The following is a 27,878-nucleotide window of genomic DNA, read 5'->3' as shown; positions in this document are numbered from 1 at the left end:
ATATGGCCGCCGCCTCACCAGCTTTCGCCAGTCGTAGCATGGCCGGCAGACAACCAGAAGATGGCGCCAGAGTCTCCTGTTCCGCTGGCAGCCGCCATTCCCAAGGTGGTCGCCGGATGTCGCGCTGTGTCGCTCTGGTAATGACGCAGTGTCAGTGACCGGCAGCGGGAAGATGGCTGAGGGAGAGCGGGCGGCGGAGACCGGAGGAGGCGAGGACGGCAGCGGCGAGGGCAGGACGGCGGAGGAGCTGAAGGAGAAGGCCAACGAGTACTTCAGGGGTAACGGCGTTACGGCGAGCCCGAACTGTGCCTACCGGGAGGACTACAAGTCCCAGCATCTCCAGTCACCTTATATCTAGTGTACTACAACTCCCAGCATCCCGTCACCATACATGTAATGTACTACAACTCCCAGCATCCTGTCACCATACATGTAATGTACTACAACTCCCAGCATCCCGTCACCATACATGTAGTGTACTACAACTCCCAGCATCCCGTCACCATACATGTAATGTACTACAACTCCCAGCATCCCGTCACCATACATAGTGTACTACAACTCCCAGCATCCCGTCACCATACATAGTGTACTACAACTCCCAGCATCCCGTCACCATACATAGTGTACTACAACTCCCAGCATCCCGTCACCATACATATAGTGTACTACAACTCCCAGCATCCCGTCACCATACATATAGTGTACTACAACTCCCAGCATCCCGTCACCATACATATAGTGTACTACAACTCCCAGCATCCCGTCACCATAAATGTAGTGTACTACAACTCCCAGCATCCCGTCACCATACATAGTGTACTACAACTCCCAGCATCCCGTCACCATACATGTAATGTACTACAACTCCCAGCATCCCGTCACCATACATGTAATGTACTACAACTCCCAGCATCCCGTCACCATACATATAGTGTACTACAACTCCCAGCATCCCGTCACCATACATATAGTGTACTACAACTCCCAGCATCCCGTCACCATACATAGTGTACTACAACTCCCAGCATCCCGTCACCATACATGTAATGTACTACAACTCCCAGCATCCCGTCACCATACATATAGTGTACTACAACTCCCAGCATCCCGTCACCATAAATGTAGTGTACTACAACTCCCAGCATCCCGTCACCATACATAGTGTACTACAACTCCCAGCATCCCGTCACCATACATAGTGTACTACAACTCCCAGCATCCCGTCACCATACATAGTGTACTACAACTCCCAGCATCCCGTCACCATACATAGTGTACTACAACTCCCAGCATCCCGTCACCATACATAGTGTACTACAACTCCCAGCATCCCGTCACCATACATAGTGTACTACAACTCCCAGCATCCCGTCACCATACATGTAGTGTACTACAACTCCCAGCATCCCGTCACCATACATAGTGTACTACAACTCCCAGCATCCCGTCACCATACATAGTGTACTACAACTCCCAGCATCCCGTCACCATACATGTAATGTACTACAACTCCCAGCATCCCGTCACCATACATAGTGTACTACAACTCCCAGCATCCCGTCACCATACATAGTGTACTACAACTCCCAGCATCCCGTCACCATACATAGTGTACTACAACTCCCAGCATCCTGTCACCATACATAGTGTACTACAACTCCCAGCATCCCGTCACCATACATAGTGTACTACAACTCCCAGCATCCCGTCACCATACATAGTGTACTACAACTCCCAGCATCCCGTCACCATACATGTAATGTACTACAACTCCCAGCATCCCGTCACCATACATAGTGTACTACAACTCCCAGCATCCCGTCACCATAAATGTAGTGTACTACAACTCCCAGCATCCCGTCACCATACATGTAATGTACTACAACTCCCAGCATCCCGTCACCATACATGTAGTGTACTACAACTCCCAGCATCCCGTCACCATACATAGTGTACTACAACTCCCAGCATCCCGTCACCATACATGTAGTGTACTACAACTCCCAGCATCCCGTCACCATACATAGTGTACTACAACTCCCAGCATCCCGTCACTATACATAGTGTACTACAACTCCCAGCATCCCGTCACCATACATGTAGTGTACTACAACTCCCAGCATCCCGTCACCATACATAGTGTACTACAACTCCCAGCATCCCGTCACTATACATGTAATGTACTACAACTCCCAGCATCCCGTCACCATACATGTAGTGTACTACAACTCCCAGCATCCCGTCACCATACATGTAGTGTACTACAACTCCCAGCATCCCGTCACCATACATGTAGTGTACTACAACTCCCAGCATCCCGTCACCATAAATGTAGTGTACTACAACTCCCAGCATCCCGTCACCATACATGTAGTGTACTACAACTCCAAGCATCCTGTCACCATACATGTAGTGTACTACAACTCCCAGCATCCCGTCACCATACATGTAGTGTACTACAACTCCCAGCATCCCGTCACCATACATGTAGTGTACTACAACTCCCAGCATCCCGTCACCATACATGTAATGTACTACAACTCCCAGCATTTCGTCACCATACATGTAATGTACTACAACTCCCAGCATCCCGTCACCATACATGTAGTGTACTACAACTCCCAGCATCCCGTCACCATACATGTAGTGTACTACAACTCCCAGCATCCCGTCACCATACATGTAATGTACTACAACTCCCAGCATTTCGTCACCATACATGTAATGTACTACAACTCCCAGCATCCCGTCACCATACATGTAGTGTACTACAACTCCCAGCATCCCGTCACCATACATGTAGTGTACTACAACTCCCAGCATCCTGTCACCATACATAGTGTACTACAACTCCCAGCATCCCGTCACCATACATGTAGTGTACTACAACTTCCAGCATCCCATCACCATACATAGTGTACTACAACTTCCAGCATCCCGTCACCATACATAGTGTACTACAACTCCCAGCATCCTGTCACCATACATAGTGTACTACAACTCCCAGCATCCCGTCACCATACATAGTGTACTACAACTCCCAGCATCCTGTCACCATACATAGTGTACTACAACTCCCAGCATCCTGTCACCATACATAGTGTACTACAACTCCCAGCATCCCGTCACCATACATGTAGTGTACTACAACTCCCAGCATCCCGTCACCATACATGTAATGTACTACAACTCCCAGCATCCCGTCACCATACATGTAATGTACTACAACTCCCAGCATCCCGTCACCATACATGTAATGTACTACAACTCCCAGCATCCTGTCACCATACATGTAGTGTACTACAACTCCCAGCATCCCGTCACCATACATGTAATGTACTACAACTCCCAGCATCCTGTCACCATACATGTAGTGTACTACAACTCCCAGCATCCCGTCACCATACATGTAATGTACTACAACTCCCAGCATCCCGTCACCATACATGTAATGTACTACAACTCCCAGCATCCCGTCACCATACATGTAGTGTACTACAACTCCCAGCATCCCGTCACCATACATGTAGTGTACTACAACTCCCAGCATCCCGTCACCATACATGTAATGTACTACAACTCCCAGCATCCCGTCACCATACATGTAATGTACTACAACTCCCAGCATCCTGTCACCATACATGTAGTGTACTACAACTCCCAGCATCCCGTCACCATACATGTAATGTACTACAACTCCCAGCATCCTGTCACCATACATGTAGTGTACTACAACTCCCAGCATCCTGTCACCATACATGTAATGTACTACAACTCCCAGCATCCTGTCACCATACATGTAGTGTACTACAACTCCCAGCATCCCGTCACCATACATGTAATGTACTACAACTCCCAGCATCCCGTCACCATACATGTAATGTACTACAACTCCCAGCATCCCGTCACCATACATAGTGTACTACAACTCCCAGCATCCCGTCACCATACATGTAGTGTACTACAACTCCCAGCATCCCGTCACCATACATAGTGTACTACTACTCCCAGCATCCCGTCACCATACATAGTGTACTACAACTCCCAGCATCCCGTCACCATACATAGTGTACTACAACTCCCAGCATCCCGTCACCATACATGTAATGTACTACAACTCCCAGCATCCCGTCACCATACATGTAGTGTACTACAACTCCCAGCATCCTGTCACCATACATAGTGTACTACAACTCCCAGCATCCCGTCACCATACATGTAGTGTACTACAACTCCCAGCATCCCGTCACCATACATAGTGTACTACAACTCCCAGCATCCCGTCACCATACATGTAGTGTACTACAACTTCCAGCATCCCGTCACCATACATGTAGTGTACTACAACTCCCAGCATCCCGTCACCATACATGTAATGTACTACAACTCCCAGCATCCCGTCACCATACATGTAGTGTACTACAACTCCCAGCATCCCGTCACCATACATAGTGTACTACAACTCCCAGCATCCCGTCACCATACATAGTGTACTACAACTCCCAGCATCCCGTCACCATACATGTAATGTACTACAACTCCCAGCATCCCGTCACCATACATGTAATGTACTACAACTCCCAGCATCCCGTCACCATACATGTAGTGTACTACAACTCCCAGCATCCCGTCACTATACATGTAATGTACTACAACTCCCAGCATCCCGTCACCATACATGTAGTGTACTACAACTCCCAGCATCCTGTCACCATACATAGTGTACTACAACTCCCAGCATCCCGTCACCATAAATGTAGTGTACTACAACTCCCAGCATCCCGTCACCATACATAGTGTACTACAACTCCCAGCATCCCGTCACCATAAATGTAGTGTACTACAACTCCCAGCATCCCGTCACCATAAATGTAGTGTACTACAACTCCCAGCATCCCATCACCATACATGTAGTGTACTACAACTCCCAGCATCCCGTCACCATACATAGTGTACTACAACTCCCAGCATCCCATCACCATACATAGTGTACTACAACTCCCAGCATCCCGTCACCATACATGTAGTGTACTACAACTCCCAGCATCCCGTCACCATACATGTAGTGTACTACAACTCCCAGCATCCTCTCACCTTACATTGCCTTGAAGAAGTATTCACACCCTGTGGAATTTTTCCACGTTACACCCACAAACTTAAATGTACTAATTCGGATTTTATGTGACGCCAGCACATAAGTATGTGTGAAGTGTAAAGGAAATTATTGTTTTTCTAAATATTTATAAAATATAATTCTGAAAATTGTGACGTGCATTAGTATTCAGCCCGATCCCCTAAATAAAATCCTGAGTGACCGCTCGCCCCCAGAAGTCACATAATCAGTGCATCGCCTCCTCCTGGGTGATTTCTTCTCAGTATAACTACAGCTGTTCTGTGAAGGCCTCAGAGATTTGTGTAAGAACATCAGGGATCAATCAGCATCATGAAAACCAAGGAACTCACCAGAGAGGTCAGCGATAAAGAGGAGACGAGGAAAGCAGGGTTAGGTTATAGAAAATAGCCCAAGCTCTGAACATCTCACTGAGCACTGATCAATCCATTATACAGAAATGGAAGGAGTACGGCACAACTGCAAATCTACCAAGACTAAGAGATGGTGGCCACCGAATCGGACACCCCAAGAAGGAGACCCCTAATGAGAGAAGCAGCTGGAGGAGCCCCAGAGATCACAGCTCAGGGGGAGAATCTGTCCACAGGACGTAGACTCCACAAGGAAGGCCTTTATGGAAGATTGGAAAGAAGGAAACCATTTTTGGAAGCAAAAAGTCGTAAGAAGTCTTGTTTGCAAAAAGCCATGTAGGGGACAAAACACTGTGTGTGGCAGAAAACTCACACTGCACATCACTCTGAAAACACCTTCCTCACAGTCACACATGGTGGAGGCAGCATCCTGCTGTGGGGAGGCTTTTTTTCCCAGCAGGGGCAGGGAAGCTGGTCAGAGGAGATGAGAAGACGGACGGCGCTAAATATAGGGCGATCCTGAAGCAACACCTGAGATTGCAGAGGATGTGAGACCGGGGCGTAGAGTCTCTATCCAGCAGGACAACGACCCTCAAAATCCCGCAGACAAAATGGAGGGTTTAGATCAGAGCATAGATGTACAAAGCTGGAGAGACCCCGAAAGACAGGGAAAGGTGGTCCTACAGAGTACTGACACGGGGGCTGAATACTAACGCAAGACAGAGAAAGGTGGTCCTACAGAGTACCGACACAGGGGCTGAAGACTAACGCAAGACAGAGAAAGGTGGTCCTACAGAGTACTGACACAGGGGCTGAATACTAACGCAAGACAGAGAAAGGTGGTCCTACAGAGTACTGACACAGGGGCTGAATACTAACGCAAGTCAGAGAAAGGTGATCCTGAAAGTACTGACACAGGGGCTGAATACTAACGCAAGTCAGAAAAAGGTGATCCTGAAAGTACTGACACAGGGGCTGAATACTAACGCAAGTCAGAGAAAGGTGATCCTGAAAGTACTGACACGGGGGCTGAACACTAATGCACGGCACAATTATCATATTTATATGTATAAAATATTTAGAAAGCCAGGAATTATTTCCTTTACACGTCACAGGTGCTTGTACTTGGTGCTGATGTCACATAAAAGCCCAATAAATAATTTAAAGTGTAACTGTCACTTTAATTTTTGTCATCAATCAATATTGCACCTGAAAATAAGTGACTGTCATAATCTTATCAGACAATTCCGCGTCTTTCTCTGCCACGGTTGATCCGTCATTATCAAAAATCTGAGCTAAAATCTGTATTCACTGAGACTTTCCCATCACTGAGATCGGGGATGGCTGTTGGTGCTGATGAGATTCTGTGATAATGGGAGGAGCTAGATGAAGAGCTCCGCCCCCTCTATGTACATTATGGGCCCGCGCCCATGATCAGGGTTATGTGGTGTTCTGGATGCAGCGTATTTTCTTCCACGCAGGAGACTCGAGCGTCTCCAAAAGCATAAACTGACGCTGCAGAGAGGAAAGCGGCGCCGCAGGTGACTTACACAGCGTAACAAAGAAGCGCAGAGGGCCGGAGATTCCTATACATCCACTGTGCAGGCCTGTGACACGCAGAGTGTTGGACGCAGTGACAATGCGCTCCTTCCAAAACACTGCAAGCCCTGATCGTGGGCACGGGGTCTCATCAGCACCATCCGCCCTCTCAGTGATGGGGAAGTCGGATCAGTTCTGGCAGAAAGAAGCGGATCTCTCTGATAAGAATATTACAGCTGCTTATCTGCATGTGCAGTATTCATTTATGAGAAAAAAACAGCAGTTACACTTTACGTTTGTGTTAGGCTAAGTTCACACTTCCGTTGTTTTGCATCAGTCACATGTGTTGCTTGACGCATGTGACTGATGCGTTGTACACAACGGTGACAAAGAAAAGACTTTCTTTGTCGGACTCCGTTGTGTGCGGGGGGCGGAGTTCGGGGGCGGAGCTGAGGACGTCAGTGCCGCAGTCTGCATGGCTGGGGACGAGTGAGTGAGTGTGTGTGTGTGTGTGTGTGTGTGTGTGTCTATATGCGTGTGTACATGTGGAGTGCGGGAGGGGGCGGAGCGCGAGGGGGCGGAGCCGAGCGGAGCTGTGGAGCTGAGGACGTCAGTGCCGCGGGGACTGCAGGGCTGGGGACAAGTGTGAGTGTGTGTGAGTGTGTGTGAGTGTGTGTGTACACATGCGGAGTGCGGGAGGGGGCGGAGCCGAGTGGTGAAGTGTCAGCCTCCTTGCACACTGTATCCAGGGTAAATATCGGGTAACTAAAGCAAAGCACTTTTTGCTTGGTTACCCGATATTTATCTTGGATACCAGCTTAGCGCGAGCTCCCTGCACCCGTAACCACTGTAAATATCGGGTAACTAACCAAAGCGCATTGCTTGGTTACCCGATGTTTATCCTGGTTACGGGGGCGGGGAGCCAGAGAGCGCATGCACAGCGAAATCCTACGGATCGTGCTGCTCAAAAAACGTTACATGCTGCGTTGCTCCCGCCCGGCGGTCAGTTAAAAAACGACTGACCGCGACGCAGCGGATGCAACGCAGCATCATCAGTCACAATCCGTCACTAATAGAAGCCTATGGGGAAAAACAGGATTCCTGCAAAATATTTTGCAGGATACCATAATTCCTCAAGGCTACGGATTGTGACTGATGCAAAACAACGGAAGTGTGAACTTAGGTGAAAAAGTAGAGTGGGTGTGGTCTAGGTGGAGCTTAGCACATTGTGGGTGTTGTCTCGGAGCTTAGCACATTGTGGGCGTGGTCTCAGAGCTTAGCACATGGTGGTTGTGGTCTGGCTGGAGCTTAGCACAGCAGGTGTGGTCAAGGCGGCTTAGCACATAGTGGGTGTGGTTTGGGTGGAGTTTAGCACATAGCAGGTGTGGTTGGGGCAGCACAGCTTAGTACATGGGTGTGGTCTGGGTGGAGCTTAGCACATAATGGGTGTGGTTTCAGCAGAGCCTTCTGTGATTGGCCCTTTTTCCTACAGTGAAGAATTATGACCGCGCTGTGCACTATTATTCTGAGGCCATCACTCTCAGCCCAAACAACGCCATTTACTATGGGAACCGCAGCCTGGCGTACCTCCGCACCGAATGTTACGGTTACGCCCTGGCCGACGCTTCACGCGCAATTCAGCTCGATGCCAAATACATCAAAGGCTACTACAGGCGGGCGGCCAGCAACATGGCGCTGGGGAAGCTGAAGGCGGCACTGAAAGACTACGAGACGGTCAGAACTGGCGCTGATACTGTGTCCTGTCCCTGCCTGTCTTGTCTCTACACCCACCTGACCCCACCCCGCCTGTCTCTTGTCTCCACCCCCATTGTTGTCTCCACCCACCAAACCCCACCCCTGTCTGTTATTTCCACTCACCAGACCCCGCCCCTGTTGTCCACCCCCATTGTTGTCTCCACCCACCAAACCCCACCTTCTGTTGTGTCCACCCCCATTGTTTTCGCCACCCACCAAACCCCACCCCTGCCAGTCTGTTGTTTCCACCCACTAGACCCCGTCCCTGCCTCTCTTGTCTCCACCCCATTGTTGTCTCCACCCACCAGACCCCGCCCCTGCCTCTCTTGTCTCCACCCCATTGTCGTCTCCACCCACCAGCCCCTGCCTCTCGTCTCCACTCTACTGTTGTCTCCACCGCCAGCCCCTCCCCCATCATCTGTCCCCTCCCCTTTCCCGCGTGTCTCACTGCTCCTGATCTCCTCCAGGTGGTGAAGGTTCGTCCTCATGATAAAGACGCTCAGATGAAGTTCCAGGAGTGCAGTAAACTCGTGCGACAAAAAGCGTTTGAGCGAGCGATCGCCTGCGACCAACACAACCGCTCCGTGGTCGATTCTCTGGACATTGAAGGAATGAGTGAGTGACATGGACACAGCAGGGGGCGCTCTTACATGGAGCAGTGGGTACATGTATATATAGTATAGTCAGTGGGTGTATTTGCCCATAATAACAGCTGTTCAGGATGTGGAGTAGTAGTTACAGGCACACATAGAGGCTGCTCGCTGGGCATGGAGCAGTGGTTACAGGCACACATAAAGACTGAACGTGGAGCAATGGTTACAGGTGCACATAGAGGCTGCTTGCTGGACGTGGAGCAGTGGGTACAGGCGCACATATTAGTAGAGGCTCTCTGGACATGGTCCATTGGGTACAGGCGCACATAGAGGCTCCTCGCTGGGCATGGAGCAGTGGTTACATGCACACATTATAGAGACTAGACGTGGAGCAGTGGTTACAGGCGCACACAGTAGAAGTTGCTTGGTGTATTGGAGCAGTGGTGGGTGCACATATTAGAGGGTGGACATGGAGCAGTGGGCACAGGCACACATAGCAGAGGCTTCTCTCTGGACGTGGAGCAGTGGGTACATGCACCTCATTTTTTTGGTTCCTCTCTTCTCCAGCCATTGAGGATGAATACACTGGTCCCCAGTTACAGAATGGAAAGGTCACTCTGGACTTTATGGTGGAGTTAATGAAATTTTATAAAGATCAGAAGAAACTTCATAGAAAATGTGTCTATCAGGTAAGATGGGAGACGAGCGGTGGCAGGAGGGTGTGAGCGCCGGGCCCCTCAGTAGGGTCAGTAGATGTGGCAGGAGGGTGTGAGCGCCGGGCCCCTCAGTAGGGTCAGTAGATGTGGCAGGAGGGTGTGAGCGCCGGGCCCCTCAGTAGGGTCAGTAGATGTGGCAGGAGGGTGTGAGCGCCGGGCCCCTCAGTAGTGTCAGTGGATGTGGCAGGAGGGTGTGAGCGCCGGGCCCCTCAGTAGGGTCAGTGGATGTGGCAGGAGGGTGTGAGCGCTGGGCCCCTCAGTAGGGTCAGTGGATGTGGCAGGAGGGTGTGAGCGCCGGGCCCCTCAGTAGGGTCAGTGGATGTGGCAGGAGGGTGTGAGCGCCGGGCCCCTCAGTAGGGTCAGTGGATGTGGCAGGAGGGGTGTGACCGCCGGGCCCCTCAGTAGTGTCTGAGCGCCGGGCCCCTCAGTAGGGTCAGTGGATGTGGCAGGAGGGTCTGAGCGCCGGGCCCCTCAGTAGAGTCAGTGAATGTGGCAAGAGGGGCCTGAGCGCCGGGCCCCTCAGTAGGGTCAGTGGATGTGGCAGGAGGGGTGTGAGCGCCGGGCCCCTCAGTAGGGTCAGTAGATGTGGCAGGAGGGTGTGAGCGCCGGGCCCCTCAGTAGGGTCAGTGGATGTGGCAGGAGGGTCTGAGCGCCGGGCCCCTCAGTAGGGTCAGTAGATGTGGCAGGAGGGTCTGAGCGCCGGGCCCCTCAGTAGGGTCAGTAGATGTGGCAGGAGGGTCTGAGCGCCGGGCCCCTCAGTAGGGTCAGTAGATGTGGCAGGAGGGTCTGAGCGCCGGGCCCCTCAGTAGGGTCAGTAGATGTGGCAGGAGGGTCTGAGCGCCGGGCCCCTCAGTAGGGTCAGTAGATGTGGCAGGAGGGTCTGAGCGCCGGGCCCCTCAGTAGGGTCAGTAGATGTGGCAGGAGGGTGTGAGCGCCGGGCCCCTCAGTAGGGTCAGTAGATGTGGCAGGAGGGTGTGAGCGCCGGGCCCCTCAGTAGGGTCAGTAGATGTGGCAGGAGGGTCTGAGCGCCGGGCCCCTCAGTAGGGTCAGTAGATGTGGCAGGAGGGTCTGAGCGCCGGGCCCCTCAGTAGGGTCAGTAGATGTGGCAGGAGGGTCTGAGCGCCGGGCCCCTCAGTAGGGTCAGTGGATGTGGCAGGAGGGTGTGAGCGCCGGGCCCCTCAGTAGTGTCTGAGCCCCGGGCCCCTCAGTAGGGTCAGTGGATGTGGCAGGAGGGGGTGTGAGCACCGGGCCCCTCACTAGGGTCAGTGGATGTGGCAGGAGGGGTCTGAGCATCGGGCCCCTCAGTAGAGTGTGAGCATCGGGCCCCTCAGTAGAGTGTGAGCATCGGGCCCCTCAGTAGAGTGTGAGCATCGGGCCCCTCAGTAGAGTGTGAGCATCGGGCCCCTCAGTAGGTCAGGCCTCGGTCAGTGGATGTGGCAGGAGGGTCCGAGCATCGGGCCCCTCAGTAGGGTGTGAGCGCCGGGCCCCTCAGTAGGGTCAGGCCTCGGTCAGTGGACGTGGCAGGAGGGGGTGTGAGCGCCGGGCCCCTCAGTAGGGTGTGAGCGCCGGGCCCCTCAGTAGGGTCAGGCCTCGGTCAGTGGACATGGCAGGAGGGGGTGTGAGCACAAGGCCCCTCAGTAGGGTGTGAGCGCCGGGCCCCTCAGTAGGGTCAGGCCTCGGTCAGTGGACGTGGCAGGAGGGGGTGTGAGCGCCGGGCCCCTCAGTAGGGTCAGGCCTCGGTTAGTGGACATGGCAGGAGGGGGTGTGAGCGCCGGGCCCCTCAGTAGGGTGTGAGCGCCGGGCCCCTCAGTAGGGTCAGGCCTCGGTCACTGGACGTGGCAGGAGGGGGTGTGAGCGCCGGGCCCCTCAGTAGGGTGTGAGCGCCGGGCCCCTCAGTAGGGTCAGGCCTCGGTCAGTGGACGTGGCAGGATGTCGCGGGTCACGTGGTTCTTCTTTCGGCAGATCCTTGTCCAGGTGAAGGAGATCCTGGCGCTGCTGCCCAGTCTGGTGGAGGTGTCTCTGGAGCAGGTGAGTGCTGTCTTATTCTGTCCTGATGGTGGCGCTCCGCTCTTTTACCTCATTGCGATGCTTTTTGCGCTCAGTCTCAGCAGGTGACGGTCTGCGGCGACACTCACGGGCAGTTTTATGACCTCATGAATATTTTCCATCTCAACGGCCTCCCGGCAGAGAGCAATCCTTACGTATCCTTCACCTGAGGGCGCAGTTACCGGCCCCGTCCTGCAGGGGGCTCCAGACTACACCTTTTATTTTGTCCCTTTTATGTTGCTCCTGAAAAATAAATAGTTAAAAGTAATGAGCGCTGTACCTGGGGCGAGGAGGAGCGGATATAAGGGGAAGGATGGAGCGGGACAGGTGGTGACAACACTGTGCCCTGTAATGTCAGCGGGGGGATTGCAGCCCCTTATCTCAAGAACCAACAGATAAATATCGCCCCATAGACCTCACACTATTGAGGGATCATCTATACTCTCACCCGAGACCATGGACCGTGTGTAGATCCACTGTGACCCCACTCCCCCAATGTAGGGTCAGCAGCGAAGTCCCCGGATTCCCCTGCATCACTCCGCTTCTTCCTGAGCTCTCTACAGATATTTAATGGTGACTTTGTGGACCGCGGTTCATTCTCGGTGGAGGTGATTGTGACGCTGTGCGGCTTCAAACTGCTTTATCCTGAGCATTTCCATCTGCTGCGCGGTGAGTCCACATCCTGTAGAAACCTGACCTCCAAACTGCAGAATAGTGAGTGCAGCTCTGGAGTATAATACAGGAGGTAACTCAGGATCAGTAATGTAATGTACACAGTGACTGCACCAGCAGAATAGTGAGTGCAGCTCTGGAGTATAATACAGAAGGTAACTCAGGATCAGTAATGTAATGTATGTACACAGTGACTGCACCAGCAGAATAGTGAGTGCAGCTCTGGAGTATAATACAGGAGGTGACTCAGGATCAGTAATGTAATGTATGTACATAGTGACTGCACCAGCAGAATAGTGAGTGCAGCTCTGTAGTATAATACAGGAGGTAACTCAGGATCAGTAATGTAATGTATGTACACAGTGACTGCACCAGCAGAATAGTGAGTGCAGCTCTGGAGTATAATACAGGAGGTAACTCAGGATCAGTAATGTATGTACACAGTGACTCCACCAGCAGAATAGTGAGTGCAGCTCTGGAGTATAATACAGGAGGTAACTCAGGATCAGTAATGTAATGTATGTACACAGTGACTGCACCAGCAGAATAGTGAGTGCAGCTCTGGAGTATAATACAGGAGGTGACTCAGGATCAGTAATGTAATGTATGTACATAGTGACTGCACCAGCAGAATAGTGAGTGCAGCTCTGTAGTATAATACAGGAGGTAACTCAGGATCAGTAATGTAATGTATGTACACAGTGACTGCACCAGCAGAATAGTGAGTGCAGCTCTGGAGTATAATACAGGAGGTAACTCAGGATCAGTAATGTATGTACACAGTGACTCCACCAGCAGAATAGTGAGTGCAGCTCTGGAGTATAATACAGGATGTAACTCAGGATCAGTAATGTAATGTATGTACACAGTGACTGCACCAGCAGAATAGTGAGTGCAGCTCTGGAGTATAATACAGGAGGTAACTCAGGATCAGTAATGTATGTACACAGTGACTCCACCAGCAGAATAGTGAGTGCAGCTCTGGAGTATAATACAGGATGTAACTCAGGATCAGTAATGTAATGTATGTACACAGTGACTGCACCAGCAGAATAGTGAGTGCAGCTCTGGAGTATAATACAGGAGGTAACTCAGGATCAGTAATGTAATATATGTACACAGTGACTGCACCAGCAGAATAGTGAGTGCAGCTCTGGAGTATAATACAGGAGGTAACTCAGGATCAGTAATGTAATATATGTACACAGTGACTGCACCAGCAGAATAGTGAGTGCAGCTCTGGAGTATAATACAGGAGGTAACTCAGGATCAGTAATGTAATATATGTACACAGTGACTGCACCAGCACAATAGTGAGTGCAGCTCTGGAGTATAATACAGGAGGTAACTCAGGATCAGTAATATAATGTATGTACACAGTGACTGCACCAGCAGAATAGTGAGTGCAGCTCTGGAGTATAATACAGGAGGTAACTCAGGATCAGTAATGTAATGTATGTACACAGTGACTGCACCAGCACAATAGTGAGTGCAGCTCTGGAGTATAATACAGGAGGTAACTCAGGATCAGTAATGTAATATATGTACACAGTGACTGCACCAGCAGAATAGTGAGCGCAGCTCTGGAGTATAATACAGGAGGTATCTCCGGATCAGTAATGTATGTACACAGTGACTGCACCAGCAGAATAGTGAGTGCAGCTCTGGAGTATAATACAGGAGGTAACTCAGGATCAGTAATGTAATATATGTACACAGTGACTGCACCAGCACAATAGTGAGTGCAGCTCTGGAGTATAATACAGGAGGTAACTCAGGATCAGTAATGTAATGTATGTACACAGTGACTGCACCAGCAGAATAGTGAGCGCAGCTCTGGAGTATAATACAGGAGGTATCTCCGGATCAGTAATGTATGTACACAGTGACTGCACCAGCAGAATAGTGAGTGCAGCTCTGGAGTATAATACAGGAGGTAACTCAGGATCAGTAATGTAATGTATGTACACAGTGACTGCACCAGCACAATAGTGAGTGCAGCTCTGGAGTATAATACAGGAGGTAACTCAGGATCAGTAATATAATGTATGTACACAGTGACTGCACCAGCAGAATAGTGAGTGCAGCTCTGGAGTATAATACAGGAGGTAACTCAGGATCAGTAATGTAATGTATGTACACAGTGACTGCACCAGCACAATAGTGAGTGCAGCTCTGGAGTATAATACAGGAGGTAACTCAGGATCAGTAATGTAATGTATGTACACAGTGACTGCACCAGCAGAATAGTGAGTGCAGCTCTGGGGTTTGTAATCCTCCTATGGCCGTGAATTCTTTTCTGTAACGCTGTGTCACTTTCCTCCATCAGGAAACCATGAGACGGACACGATGAATCAAATGTACGGATTTGAGGGAGAAGTGAAAGCCAAATACTCCAACCAGATGTTCCAGCTCTTCAGTGAGGTTTTCCAGTGGCTGCCTCTAGCGATGTGCGTCAACCAGCGCGTCCTGGTGAGACTGTGTAATTGAAGGCTGAACTCATGGCCCCAGGGCCGCAACAGTAGTGCCCTACTGCACCTCCGGTACTTGGCTCGTATAGCACTGTCACGCCAGTATGTGACCAGAATAGCACTAGGACACCGATCTGTGACCAGTACAGTAATATACCAGTACTTGACCCGTATGCCACTATGATGCCAGTATGTGACCCGTATGGCACTATGATACCAGTATGTGACCAGTATAGCACTATGATACCAGTATGTGACCAGTATAGCACTATTATACCGGCATATGACCAGTATAGCGCTATTATATCAGTATGTGACCAGTATAGCACTATTATACCAGTATGTGACCAGTATAGCGCTATTATACCAGTATGTGACCAGTATAGCACTATGATACCAGTATGTCACCAGTATGGCACTATGATAGCAGTATGTGACCAGTATAGCACTATGATACCAGTATGTGACCAGTATAGCGCTATTATACCAGTATGTGACCAGTATAGCGCTATTATACCAGTATGTGACCAGTATAGCGCTATTATACCAGTATGTGACCAGTATAGCGCTATTATACCAGTATGTGACCAGTATAGCGCTATTATACCAGTATGTGACCAGTATAGCGCTATTATACCAGTATGTGACCAGTATAGCACTATGATACCAGTATGTGACCAGTATAGCGCTATTATACCAGTATGTGACCAGTATAGCACTATGATACCAGTATGTGACCAGTATAGCGCTATTATACCAGTATGTGACCAGTATAGCGCTATTATACCAGTATGTGACCAGTATAGCGCTATTATACCAGTATGTGACCAGTATAGCGCTATTATACCAGTATGTGACCAGTATAGCGCTATTATACCAGTATGTGACCAGTATAGCACTATGATACCAGTATGGCACTATGATAGCAGTATGTGACCAGTATAGCACTATGATACCAGTATGTGACCAGTATAGCGCTATTATACCAATATGTGACTAGTATAGCACTATTATACCGGCATATGACCAGTATAGCGCTATTATATCAGTATGTGACCAGTATAGCGCTATTATACCAGTATGTGACCAGTATAGCGCTATTATATCAGTATGTGACCAGTATAGCGCTATTATACCAGTATGTGACCAGTATAGCACTATGATACCAGTATGTGACCAGTATAGCGCTATTATACCAGTATGTGACCAGTATAGTGCTATTATACCAGTATGTGACCAGTATAGTGCTATTATACCAGTATGTGACCAGTATAGCGCTATTATATCAGTATGTGACCAGTATAGCGCTATTATACCAGTATGTGACCAGTATAGCACTATGATACCAGTATGGCACTATGATACCAGTATGTGACCAGTATAGCGCTATTATATCAGTATGTGACCAGTATAGCGCTATTATATCAGTATGTGACCAGTATAGCGCTATTATACCAGTATGGGACCAGTATAGCACTATGATACCAGTATGTGACCAGTATAGCGCTATTATACCAATATGTGACTAGTATAGCGCTATTATACCGGCATATGACCAGTATAGCGCTATTATATCAGTATGTGACCAGTATAGCGCTATTATACCAGTATGTGACCAGTATAGCACTATGATACCAGTATGTGACCAGTATAGCGCTATTATACCAGTATGTGACCAGTATAGTGCTATTATACCAGTATGTGACCAGTATAGTGCTATTATACCAGTATGTGACCAGTATAGCGCTATTATATCAGTATGTGACCAGTATAGCGCTATTATACCAGTATGTGACCAGTATAGCACTATGATACCAGTATGGCACTATGATACCAGTATGTGACCAGTATAGCGCTATTATATCAGTATGTGACCAGTATAGCGCTATTATATCAGTATGTGACCAGTATAGCGCTATTATACCAGTATGGGACCAGTATAGCACTATGATACCAGTATGTGACCAGTATAGCGCTATTATACCAATATGTGACTAGTATAGCGCTATTATACCGGCATATGACCAGTATAGCGCTATTATATCAGTATGTGACCAGTATAGCGCTATTATACCAGTATGTGACCAGTATAGCGCTATTATACCAGTATGTGACCAGTATAGTGCTATTATACCAGTATGTGACCAGTATAGCGCTATTATACCAGTATGTGACCAGTATAGCGCTATTATACCAGTATGTGACCAGTATAGCGCTATTATACCAGTATGTGACCAGTATAGCGCTATTATACCAGTATGTGACCAGTATAGCGCTATTATACCAGTATGTGACCAGTATAGCGCTATTATACCAGTATGTGACCAGTATAGCGCTATTATACCAGTATGTGACCAGTATAGCGCTATTATACCAGTATGTGACCAGTATAGCGCTATTATACCAGTATGTGACCAGTATAGCGCTATTATACCAGTACGTGGCCGGTATAGCGCTATTATACCAGTATGGGACCAGTATAGCGCTATTATACCAGTATGGGACCAGTATAGCGCTATTATACCAGTATGATACCAGTATAGCGCTATTATACCAGTATGGGACCAGTATAGCGCTATGATACCAGTATAGCGCTATTATACCAGTATGGGACCAGTATAGCGCTATTATACCAGTATGTGACCAGTATAGCGCTATTATACCAGTATGTGACCAGTATAGCACTATGATACCAGTATGGCACTATGATAGCAGTATGTGACCAGTATAGCACTATGATACCAGTATGTTACCAGTATAGCGCTATTATACCAATATGTGACTAGTATAGCGCTATTATACCAGTACGTGGCCGGTATAGCGCTATTATACCAGTATGGGACCAGTATAGCGCTATTATACCAGTATGTGACCAGTATAGCGCTATTATACCAGTATGTGACCAGTATAGCGCTATTATACCAGTATGGGACCAGTATAGCACTATGATACCAGTATGGGACCAGTATAGCGCTATGATACCAGTATGGGACCAGTATAGCGCTATGATACCAGTATGTGACCAGTATAGCGCTATTATACCAATATGTGACTAGTATAGCGCTATTATACCAGTACGTGGCCGGTATAGCGCTATTATACCAGTATGGGACCAGTATAGCGCTATTATACCAGTATGTGACCAGTATAGCGCTATTATACCAGTATGTGACCAGTATAGCGCTATTATACCAGTATGGGACCAGTATAGCGCTATGATACCAGTATGTGACCAGTATAGCGCTATTATACCAGTATGGGACCAGTATAGCACTATGATACCAGTATGGGACCAGTATAGCGCTATGATACCAGTATGGGACCAGTATAGCGCTATGATACCAGTATGGGACCAGTATAGCACTATTATACCAGTATGTGACCAGTATAGCGCTATTATACCAGTATGTGACCAGTATAGCGCTATTATACCAGTATGTGACCAGTATAGCACTATTATACCAGTATGTGACCAGTATAGCGCTATGATACCAGTATGGGACCAGTATAGCGCTATTATATCAGTATGTGACCAGTATAGCGCTATGATACCAGTATGTGACCAGTATAGCGCTATGATACCAGTATGGGACCAGTATAGCGCTATGATACCAGTATGTGACCAGTATAGCGCTATTATACCAGTACGTGGCCGGTATAGCACTATGAAACCTCTGGAGGGGGCTCTGCGGTGATCTTTTTGGTCCGGGCCTCCTTCCCCCGGTCGCCCCTCCTGTAGATCTGCTTCTTCTCTGCGGCAGAGCTGTGTTTGCAGTCGGGGGTGCGGTGCGATGTCTGACTCCTTACAAGGATGTTGAAGGAGCTTGGAATTTATGATAGACGGAGTGAAACCCGATCCGGTGTGTGGAGCGCGTCCGTCCCCGCGGCCCCCCAGATCACTATATAATCGGCCGCACTACAACCCATGGGCTCAGGATCTGTGAAGCTCCAACACTACAACTCTCAGCATTGTCTCTGATGCCGCCATGTGTCTCCTCAGATCATGCACGGGGGTCTGTTCTCGGAGGATGGGATCACCTTGGATCAGATTCGTAGTATTGAACGGAACCGGCAGCCTCCAGACTCAGGTTGGTCCGGTGATGTCACTAATATGGCGGCTGAGGTTGCTGTCGGTCACGGCTCGTCTGCTGTAGTTTCAGCTCTTGTGCTATAAAACTGATGTTTGTCTTTATTTTTGCAGGACCAATGTGTGACCTTCTGTGGTCCGATCCCCAGCCACAGGTGCGCCCGACCCCATCCCCTCTCCACCGTGTCCCCCTCTCCACCGTGTCCCCCTCTCCACCGTGTCCCCCTCTCCACCGTGTCCCCCTCTCCACCGTGTCCCCCTCTCCACCGTGTCCCCCTCTCCACCGTGTCCCCCTCTCCACCGTGTCCCCCTCTCCACCGTGTCCCCCTCTCCACCGTGCCCCCCTCTCCACCGTGCCCCCCTCTCCACCGTGCCCCCCTCTCCACCGTGCCCCCCTCTCCACCGTGCCCCCCTCTCCTGACCCCGGCACCTCTGCACTCTTCTTCCTCATTCCGGCTCCTCCTGGCCTCGCTGCTCCCCACCATTCACCTTCTTACCTGCCTCTCCCCCCAGGACGGGCGATCCCCCAGTAAGCGAGGTGTGAGCTGCCAGTTTGGCCCAGATGTGACCCGTAGGTTCCTGGAGGAGAACGGTCTGGACTACATTATCCGCAGTCACGAGGTGAAGGCTGAAGGCTACGAAGTGACCCACAATGGCCTCTGTGTCACCGTGTTCTCCGCTCCAAACTACTGGTAACAATATGGCGCTGGTGTCCGTCCGTCATTCCTTGTGTTTCGTCTCTCACTCCATTTTCTTTCTTTCTCCCGCAGTGACCAGATGGGCAATAAAGGAGCGTACATTCATCTCAATGGCTCGGACCTGAAGCCCAAATTCCACCAGTTTGATGCTGTGGTAAGTGCTTTCCGGTGGCTGCAAAAGCGTCTTTCCCAGTATTCTTGGCAATGTCTTCACTGTTCTCCCCCCTGTAGTTGCGGCAGGGTCTTGTGCTCCCCCTGTAGTTGCGGCAGTGTCTTGTGCTCCCCCTGTAGTTGCGGCAGGGTCTTGTGCTCCCCCTGTAGTTGCGGCAGGGTCTTGTGCTCCCCCTGTAGTTGCGGCAGTGTCTTGTGCTCCCCCTGTAGTTGCGGCAGTGTCTTGTGCTCCCCCTGTAGTTGCGGCAGTATCTTGTGCTCCCCCCTGTAGTTGCGGCAGTGTCTTGTGCTCCCCCTGTAGTTGCGGCAGTGTCTTGTGCTCCCCCTGTAGTTGCGGCAGGGTCTTGTGCTCCCCTGTAGTTGCGGCAGTGTCTTGTGCTCCCCCTGTAGTTGCAGCAGTGTCTTGTGCTCCCCCTGTAGTTGCGGCAGTGTCTTGTGCTCCCACTGTAGTTGCGGCAGAGTCTTGTGCTCCCCCTGTAGTTGCGGCAGGGTCTTGTGCTCCCCCTGTAGTTGCGGCAGGGTCTTGTGCTCCCCCTGTAGTTGCGGCAGGGTCTTGTGCTCTCCCTGTAGTTGCGGCAGGGTCTTGTGATCCCCCTGTAGTTGCGGCAGGGTCTTGTGATCCCCCTGTAGTTGCGGCAGGGTCTTGTGCTCTCCCTGTAGTTGCGGCAGGGTCTTGTGCTCTCCCTGTAGTCGCGGCAGGGTCTTGTGCTCCCCTCTGTAGTCGCGGCAGGGTCTTGTGCTCCCCCTGTAGTTGCGGCAGTGTCTTGTGCTCCCCCTGTAGTTGCGGCAGTGTCTTGTGCTCCCCCCTGTAGTTGCGGCAGGGTCTTGTGCTCCCCCTGTAGTTGCGGCAGGGTCTTGTGCTCCCCCTGTAGTTGCGGCAGTGTCTTGTGCCCCCCCTGTAGTTTCGGCAGGGTCTTGTGCTCCCTCCCCCCTGTAGTTGCGGCAGTGTCTTGTGCTCCCCCTGTAGTTGCAGCAGTGTCTTGTGTTCTCCCCCTGTAGTTGCAGCAGGGTCTTGTGTTCTCCCCCTGTAGTTGCGGCAGTGTCTTGTGTTCTCCCCCTGTAGTTGCGGCAGTGTCTTGTGTTCTCCCCCTGTAGTTGCGGCAGTGTCTTGTTCTCCCCCTGTAGTTGCGGCAGGGTCTTGTGCTCCCCCTGTAGTTGCGGCAGGGTCTTGTGCTCTCCCTGTAGTTGCGGCAGGGTCTTGTGCTCTCCCTGTAGTCGCGGCAGGGTCTTGTGCTCCCCCTGTAGTTGCGGCAGTGTCTTGTGCTCCCCCTGTAGTTGCGGCAGTGTCTTGTTCTCCCCCTGTAGTTGCGGCAGTGTCTTGTGCTCCCTCCTGTAGTTGCGGCAGGGTCTTGTGCTCCCCCCTGTAGTTGCGGCAGGGTCTTGTGCTCCCCCTGTAGTTGCGGCAGTGTCTTGTGCTCCCCCTGTAGTTGCGGCAGGGTCTTGTTCTCCCTGTAGTTGCAGCAGTGTCTTGTGCTCTCCCCTGTAGTTGCGGCAGTGTCTTGTGCTCCCCCCTGTAGTTGCGGCAGGGTCTTGTGCTCCCCCCTGTAGTTGCGGCAGTGTCTTGTGCTCCCCCCTGTAGTTGCGGCAGGGTCTTGTGCTCCCCCCTGTAGTTGCGGCAGTGTCTTGTGCCCCCCCTGTAGTTGCGGCAGTGTCTTGTGCCCCCCCTGTAGTTGCGGCAGGGTCTTGTGCTCCCCCCTGTAGTTGCGCAGTGTCTTGTGCCCCCCCTGTAGTTGCGCAGTGTCTTGTGCCCCCCCCTGTAGTTGCGGCAGGGTCTTGTGCTCCCCCCTGTAGTTGCGGCAGTGTCTTGTGCCCCCCCTGTAGTTGCGGCAGTGTCTTGTGCTCCCCCTGTAGTTGCGGCAGGGTCTTGTGCTCCCCCTGTAGTTGCGGCAGTGTCTTGTGCTCCCCCCTGTAGTTGCGGCAAGGTCTTGTGCTCCCCCCTGTAGTTGCGGCAGTGTCTTGTGCTCCCCCCTGTAGTTGCGGCAGTGTCTTGTGCTCCCCCCTGTAGTTGCGGCAGTGTCTTGTGCCCCCCCTGTAGTTGCGGCAGTGTCTTGTGCTCCCCCCTGTAGTTGCGGCAGTGTCTTGTGCCCCCCCTGTAGTTGCGGCAAGGTCTTGTGCTCCCCCCTGTAGTTGCGGCAGTGTCTTGTGCTCCCCCCTGTAGTTGCGGCAGTGTCTTGTGCTCCCCCCTGTAGTTGCGGCAGTGTCTTGTGCTCCCCCCTGTAGTTGCGGCAGGGTCTTGTGCCCCCCCCCTGTAGTTGCGGCAGTGTCTTGTGCTCCCCCCTGTAGTTGCGGCAGTGTCTTGTGCTCCCCCCTGTAGTTGCGGCAGTGTCTTGTGCTCCCCCCTGTAGTTGCGGCAAGGTCTTGTGCTCCCCCCTGTAGTTGCGGCAGTGTCTTGTGCTCCCCCCTGTAGTTGCGGCAGGGTCTTGTGCTCCCCCCTGTAGTTGCGGCAGTGTCTTGTGCTCCCCCCTGTAGTTGCGGCAAGGTCTTGTGCTCCCCCCTGTAGTTGCGGCAGTGTCTTGTGCTCCCCCCTGTAGTTGCGGCAGTGTCTTGTGCTCCCCCCTGTAGTTGCGGCAGTGTCTTGTGCTCCCCCCTGTAGTTGCGGCAGGGTCTTGTGCTCCCCCCTGTAGTTGCGGCAGGGTCTTGTGCTCCCCCCTGTAGTTGCGGCAGGGTCTTGTGCTCCCCCCTGTAGTTGCGGCTCCCTGTGATTATTGTGCTTTGATGCGGCCGATGTGTCTATATTGGGGTCCGTTCACACTTTTGCTCAGGTTGCGCCATTATATCCAGTAATCAGACCCTTATAAAATAACAGCCATGACGTCCGTGTGAACTGAGCCCTGATCACGCCCCGCGGAGCCTCCAGGACTTACGCCTCGCGCCTCTCTCCACAGCCGCACCCCAATGTGAAGCCCATGATGTACGCCAACTCGCTGCTCCAGATGGGGATGATGTGAGAAGGATCCCACCGCGGTGTCCGTGTATCCGAGCAGCTGCCCCCCAGGCGGACGGTCGTAGGGGCTCTCCCAGTATTTGCCCCAGTTCCTTCCGGAGCCTGAGCGTGCGAGAAACAAACAAAAGGAATATTTTTATTACTGTACCTGAGAGCGTGAGTGTGCGCGTGTGAGTGTGCGCGTGTGAGTGTGCGCGTGTGAGTGTGCGCGTGTGAGTGTGCGCGTGTGAGTGTGCGCGTGTGAGTGTGCGCCTGACGTTTGAGTGTGCGCGTGTGTGTACGACGTGTGTGTGTGTGTGTGCGCGTGTGGGGGGTCGTGTCAGCTACAAACGCACAATAGTCCTGCCGCCCCTCCTGTATACCCCGCGTGTCTCCTCCAGGCCCCGCTCCCTGCGCTGTCTGTAATTACTTCGCTTCTAATAAAGGTTCTGATGACACCACAGCTGGCGTCCGTTCAGTGTGCGTCGCCCCGACCTGCTGGGACTTGTGGTGTCCTGCACAGCACGGATGGCGCTGTGTGCAAATACTGATGGTGAGTGACCGCGGATGATTGAACCTAACGGCAGCGGGACACGCGGCGCGGGCAGCACCTCTCGGCCATGGTGGCTGCAGTGTCAGCATTCAGACACTAGATGGCAGTGCGTTCCTCTGTGCTCAGCGGTGCTCAGCGCTCATTTTCGGCTTCTCCCCGGCCTCTGGGCGCCAGGGTTATAATGTATGTGGATACACATGAGAGAATGCGAATAATTGTGTCCGGACGTCACAGATCCATGCGTCATTTATGTGGAACACATCGAGTATTACAAAAAAATCCCTCACTGACGCTTTTTTCTTTGCATCAGTTCTTTTTGCTTTTGTATCAGATCCATTTTTTTTACCAGGCGTCCGTCACCTCTAGCTCTAAAAAACGGATCCGTTCCGGTGATCATCCAGTCTGATGCAACGCCCATAGACTTAATGTTGAAAAAAAACCCTAATCTTCCTTTCCATGTTTTTGGTCGTACAAGAAACTTTGTCCAGACTGTAATATATGATCCAACTAAAGCATAAAAACGGATAAGAGCCGAACTGACGTCAAATGGAAGAAGTAACGCGGGACAGTCCGGCTCCGATGAACAGAGTCTTCATTATTTCTTCACAATTTTAAGTACAAAATGTGTTGCTACTTTTACTTTAGCACAGAATGTCCCCATAGAAGTGAATGGATTCTGCATTATTTTTCCTTTTTTTTTTCTCCTCATTCCATAATAGCTCCAAAAACAGAAATAACTGCAAATGTGCACAGAGCCAAAGTGATTACGTCACTGCCACCACTAGGGGGAGCTCCCTGTATACAGAGATACCTGATAAGATCCTGTCTGCAGCCACCACTAGGGGGAGCTCCCTGTATACAGAGATACATGATAAGATCCTGTCTGCAGCCACCACTAGGGGGAGCTCCCTGTATACAGAGATACCTGATAAGATCCTGTCTGCAGCCACCACTAGGGGGAGCTCCCTGTATACAGAGATACATGATAAGATCCTGTCTGCAGCCACCACTAGGGGGAGCTCCCTGTATACAGAGATACATGATAAGATCCTGTCTGCAGCCACCAGTAGGGGGAGTTCCCTGTATACAGAGATACATAAGATCCTGTCTGCAGTCACCACTAGGGGGAGCTCCCTGTATACAGAGATACATGATAAGATCCTGTCTGCAGCCACCACTAGAGGGAGCTCCCTGTATACAGAGATACATGATAATATCCTGTCTGCAGCCACCACTAGGGGGAGCTCCCTGTATACAGAGATACATGATAAGATTCTGTCTGCATCCACCACTAGGGGGAGCTCCCTGTATACAGAGATACATGATAAGATCCTGTCTGTAATCACCACTAGGGGGAGCTCCCTGTATACAGAGATACATGATAAGATCCTGTCTGTAGTCATCACTAGGGGGAGCTCCCTGTATACAGAGATACATGATAAGATTCTGTCTGTAGTCACCACTAGGGGGAGCTCCCTGTATACGATAAGATCCTGTCTGTAATCACCACTAGGGGGAGCTCCCTGTATACAGAGATACATGATAAGATCCTGTCTGTAGTCATCACTAGGGGGAGCTCCCTGTATACAGAGATACATGATAAGATCCTGTCTGCAGTCACCACTAGGGGGAGCTCCCTGTATACAGAGATACATGATAAGATCCTGTCTGCATCCACCACTAGGGGGAGCTCCCTGTATACAGAGATACATGATAAGATCCTGTCTGTAATCACCACTAGGGGGAGCTCCCTGTATACAGAGATACATGATAAGATTCTGTCTGTAGTCACCACTAGGGGGAGCTCCCTGTATACAGATATACATGATAAGATCCTGTCTGCAGCCACCACTAGGGGGAGCTCCCTGTATATAGAGATACATGATAAGATCCTGTCTGCAGTCACCACTAGGGGGAGCGCCCTGTATACAGAGATACATGATAAGATTCTGTCTGCAGTCACCACTAGGGGGAGCTCCCTGTATACAGAGATACATGATAAGATCCTGTCTGCAGCCACCACTAGGGGGAGCTCCCTGTAAACAGAGATACATGATAACATCCTGTCTGCAGCCACCACTAGGGGAGCTCCCTGTATACAGAGATACATGATAAGATACTGTCTGCAGTCACCACTAGAGGGAGCGCCCTGTATACAGAGATACATGATAAGATCCTGTCTGCAGCCACCACTAGGGGAGCTCCCTGTATACAGAGATACATGATAAGATTCTGTCTGCAGCCACCACTAGAGGGAGCTCCCTGTATACAGAGATACATGATAAGATCCTGTCTGCAGCCACCACTAGGGGGAGTTCCCTGTATACAGAGATACATGATAAGATCCTGTCTGTAGTCACCACTAGGGGGAGCTCCCTGTATACAGAGATACATGATAAGATCCTGTCTGCAGTCACCTCTAGGGGGAGCTCCCTGTAAACAGAGATACATGATAACATCCTGTCTGCAGCCACCACTAGGGGGAGCTCCCTGTATACAGAGATACATGATAAGATCCTGTCTGCAGCCACCACTAGGGGGAGCTCACTGTATACAGAGATACATGATAAGATCCTGTCTGCAGCCACCACTAGGGGGAGCTCCCTGTATACAGAGATACATGATAAGATCCTGTCTGCAGCCACCACTAGGGCGAGCTCCCTGTATACAGAGATACATGATAAGATCCTGTCTGCAGCCACCACTAGGGGGAGCTCCCTGTATACAGAGATACATGATAAGATCCTGTCTGCAGCCACCACTAGGGGGAGCTCCCTGTATACAGAGATACATGATAAGATCCTGTCTGCAGCCACCACTAGGGGGAGCTCCCTGTAAACAGATACATGATAACATCCTGTCTGCAGCCACCACTAGGGGAGCTCCCTGTATACAGAGATACATGATAAGATACTGTCTGCAGTCACCACTAGAGGGAGCGCCCTGTATACAGAGATACATGATAAGATCCTGTCTGCAGCCACCACTAGGGGAGCTCCCTGTATACAGAGATACATGATAAGATTCTGTCTGCAGCCACCACTAGAGGGAGCTCCCTGTATACAGAGATACATGATAAGATCCTGTCTGCAGCCACCACTAGGGGGAGTTCCCTGTATACAGAGATACATGATAAGATCCTGTCTGTAGTCACCACTAGGGGGAGCTCCCTGTATACAGAGATACATGATAAGATCCTGTCTGCAGTCACCTCTAGGGGGAGCTCCCTGTAAACAGAGATACATGATAACATCCTGTCTGCAGCCACCACTAGGGGGAGCTCCCTGTATACAGAGATACATGATAAGATCCTGTCTGCAGCCACCACTAGGGGGAGCTCCCTGTATACAGAGATACATGATAAGATCCTGTCTGCAGCCACCACTAGGGGGAGCTCCCTGTATACAGAGATACATGATAAGATCCTGTCTGCAGCCACCACTAGGGGGAGCTCCCTGTATACAGAGATACATGATAAGATCCTGTCTGCAGTCACCACTAGGGGGAGCTCCCTGTATACAGAGATACATGATAAGATTCTGTCTGCAGCCACCACTAGGGGGAGCTCCCTGTATACAGAGATACATGATAAGATCCTGTCTGCAGCCACCACTAGGGGGAGCTTCCTGTATACAGAGATACATGATAAGATCCTGTCTGCAGCCACCACTAGTGGGAGCTCCCTGTATACAGAGATACATGATAAGATCCTGTCTGCAGCCACCACTAGGGGGAGCTCCCTGTATACAGAGATACATGATAAGATCCTGTCTGCAGCCACCACTAGGGGGAGCTCCCTGTATACAGAGATACATGATAAAGTCCTGTCTGCAGCCACCACTAGGGGGAGCTCCCTGTATACAGAGATACATGATAAGATCCTGTCTGCAGCCACCACTAGGGGGAGCTCCCTGTATACAGAGATACATGATAAGATTCTGTCTGCAGTCACCACTAGGGGGAGCTCCCTGTATACAGAGATACATGATAAGATCCTGTCTGCAGCCACCACTAGGGGGAGCTCCCTGTATACAGAGATACATGATAAGATCCTGTCTGCAGTCACCACTAGGGGGAGCTCCCTGTATACAGAGATACATGATAAGATCCTGTCTGCAGTCACCACTAGGGGGAGCTCCCTGTATACAGAGATACATGATAAGATTCTGT

General features: G+C 50.8%; 1 protein-coding gene across 1 annotated transcript; it reads left to right on the top strand.

Annotated features, from left to right (window-relative positions):
* Positions 1–122: 122 nt before the first annotated feature.
* On the top strand, positions 123–23,610 carry PPP5C (protein phosphatase 5 catalytic subunit). The gene is made up of 13 exons (XM_075323100.1): positions 123–278; positions 8,516–8,757; positions 9,246–9,393; positions 9,939–10,060; positions 12,050–12,115; positions 12,190–12,288; positions 12,697–12,802; positions 15,135–15,277; positions 19,277–19,364; positions 19,478–19,518; positions 19,877–20,055; positions 20,134–20,215; positions 23,118–23,610. The coding sequence occupies exons 1-13, from the start codon at positions 173–175 to the stop codon at positions 23,178–23,180; spliced, it is 1,485 nt and encodes a 494-aa protein (XP_075179215.1). The 5' UTR covers positions 123–172; the 3' UTR covers positions 23,181–23,610.
* Positions 23,611–27,878: the final 4,268 nt, after the last annotated feature.

Source organism: Anomaloglossus baeobatrachus, chromosome 9 (genome assembly GCF_048569485.1).
Source record: "Anomaloglossus baeobatrachus isolate aAnoBae1 chromosome 9, aAnoBae1.hap1, whole genome shotgun sequence".
In the NCBI taxonomy this organism is placed as follows: Eukaryota; Metazoa; Chordata; class Amphibia; order Anura; family Aromobatidae; genus Anomaloglossus; species Anomaloglossus baeobatrachus.
Note: the sequence above shows the minus strand (reverse complement) of the source record. Positions and strands in the feature narration are given on the sequence as shown.

Bases quoted from the DNA above. Each gene is read 5' to 3' on its own strand.
- PPP5C (XM_075323100.1), top strand. From the start codon at position 173: ATGGCTGAGGGAGAGCGGGCGGCGGAGACCGGAGGAGGCGAGGACGGC. The intron at 279-8,515 runs GTAACGGCGTTA...TTTTTCCTACAG, and splicing joins GGCCAACGAGTACTTCAGGG to TGAAGAATTATGACCGCGCT. The intron at 19,519-19,876 runs GTGCGCCCGACC...CTCTCCCCCCAG, and splicing joins GGTCCGATCCCCAGCCACAG to GACGGGCGATCCCCCAGTAA.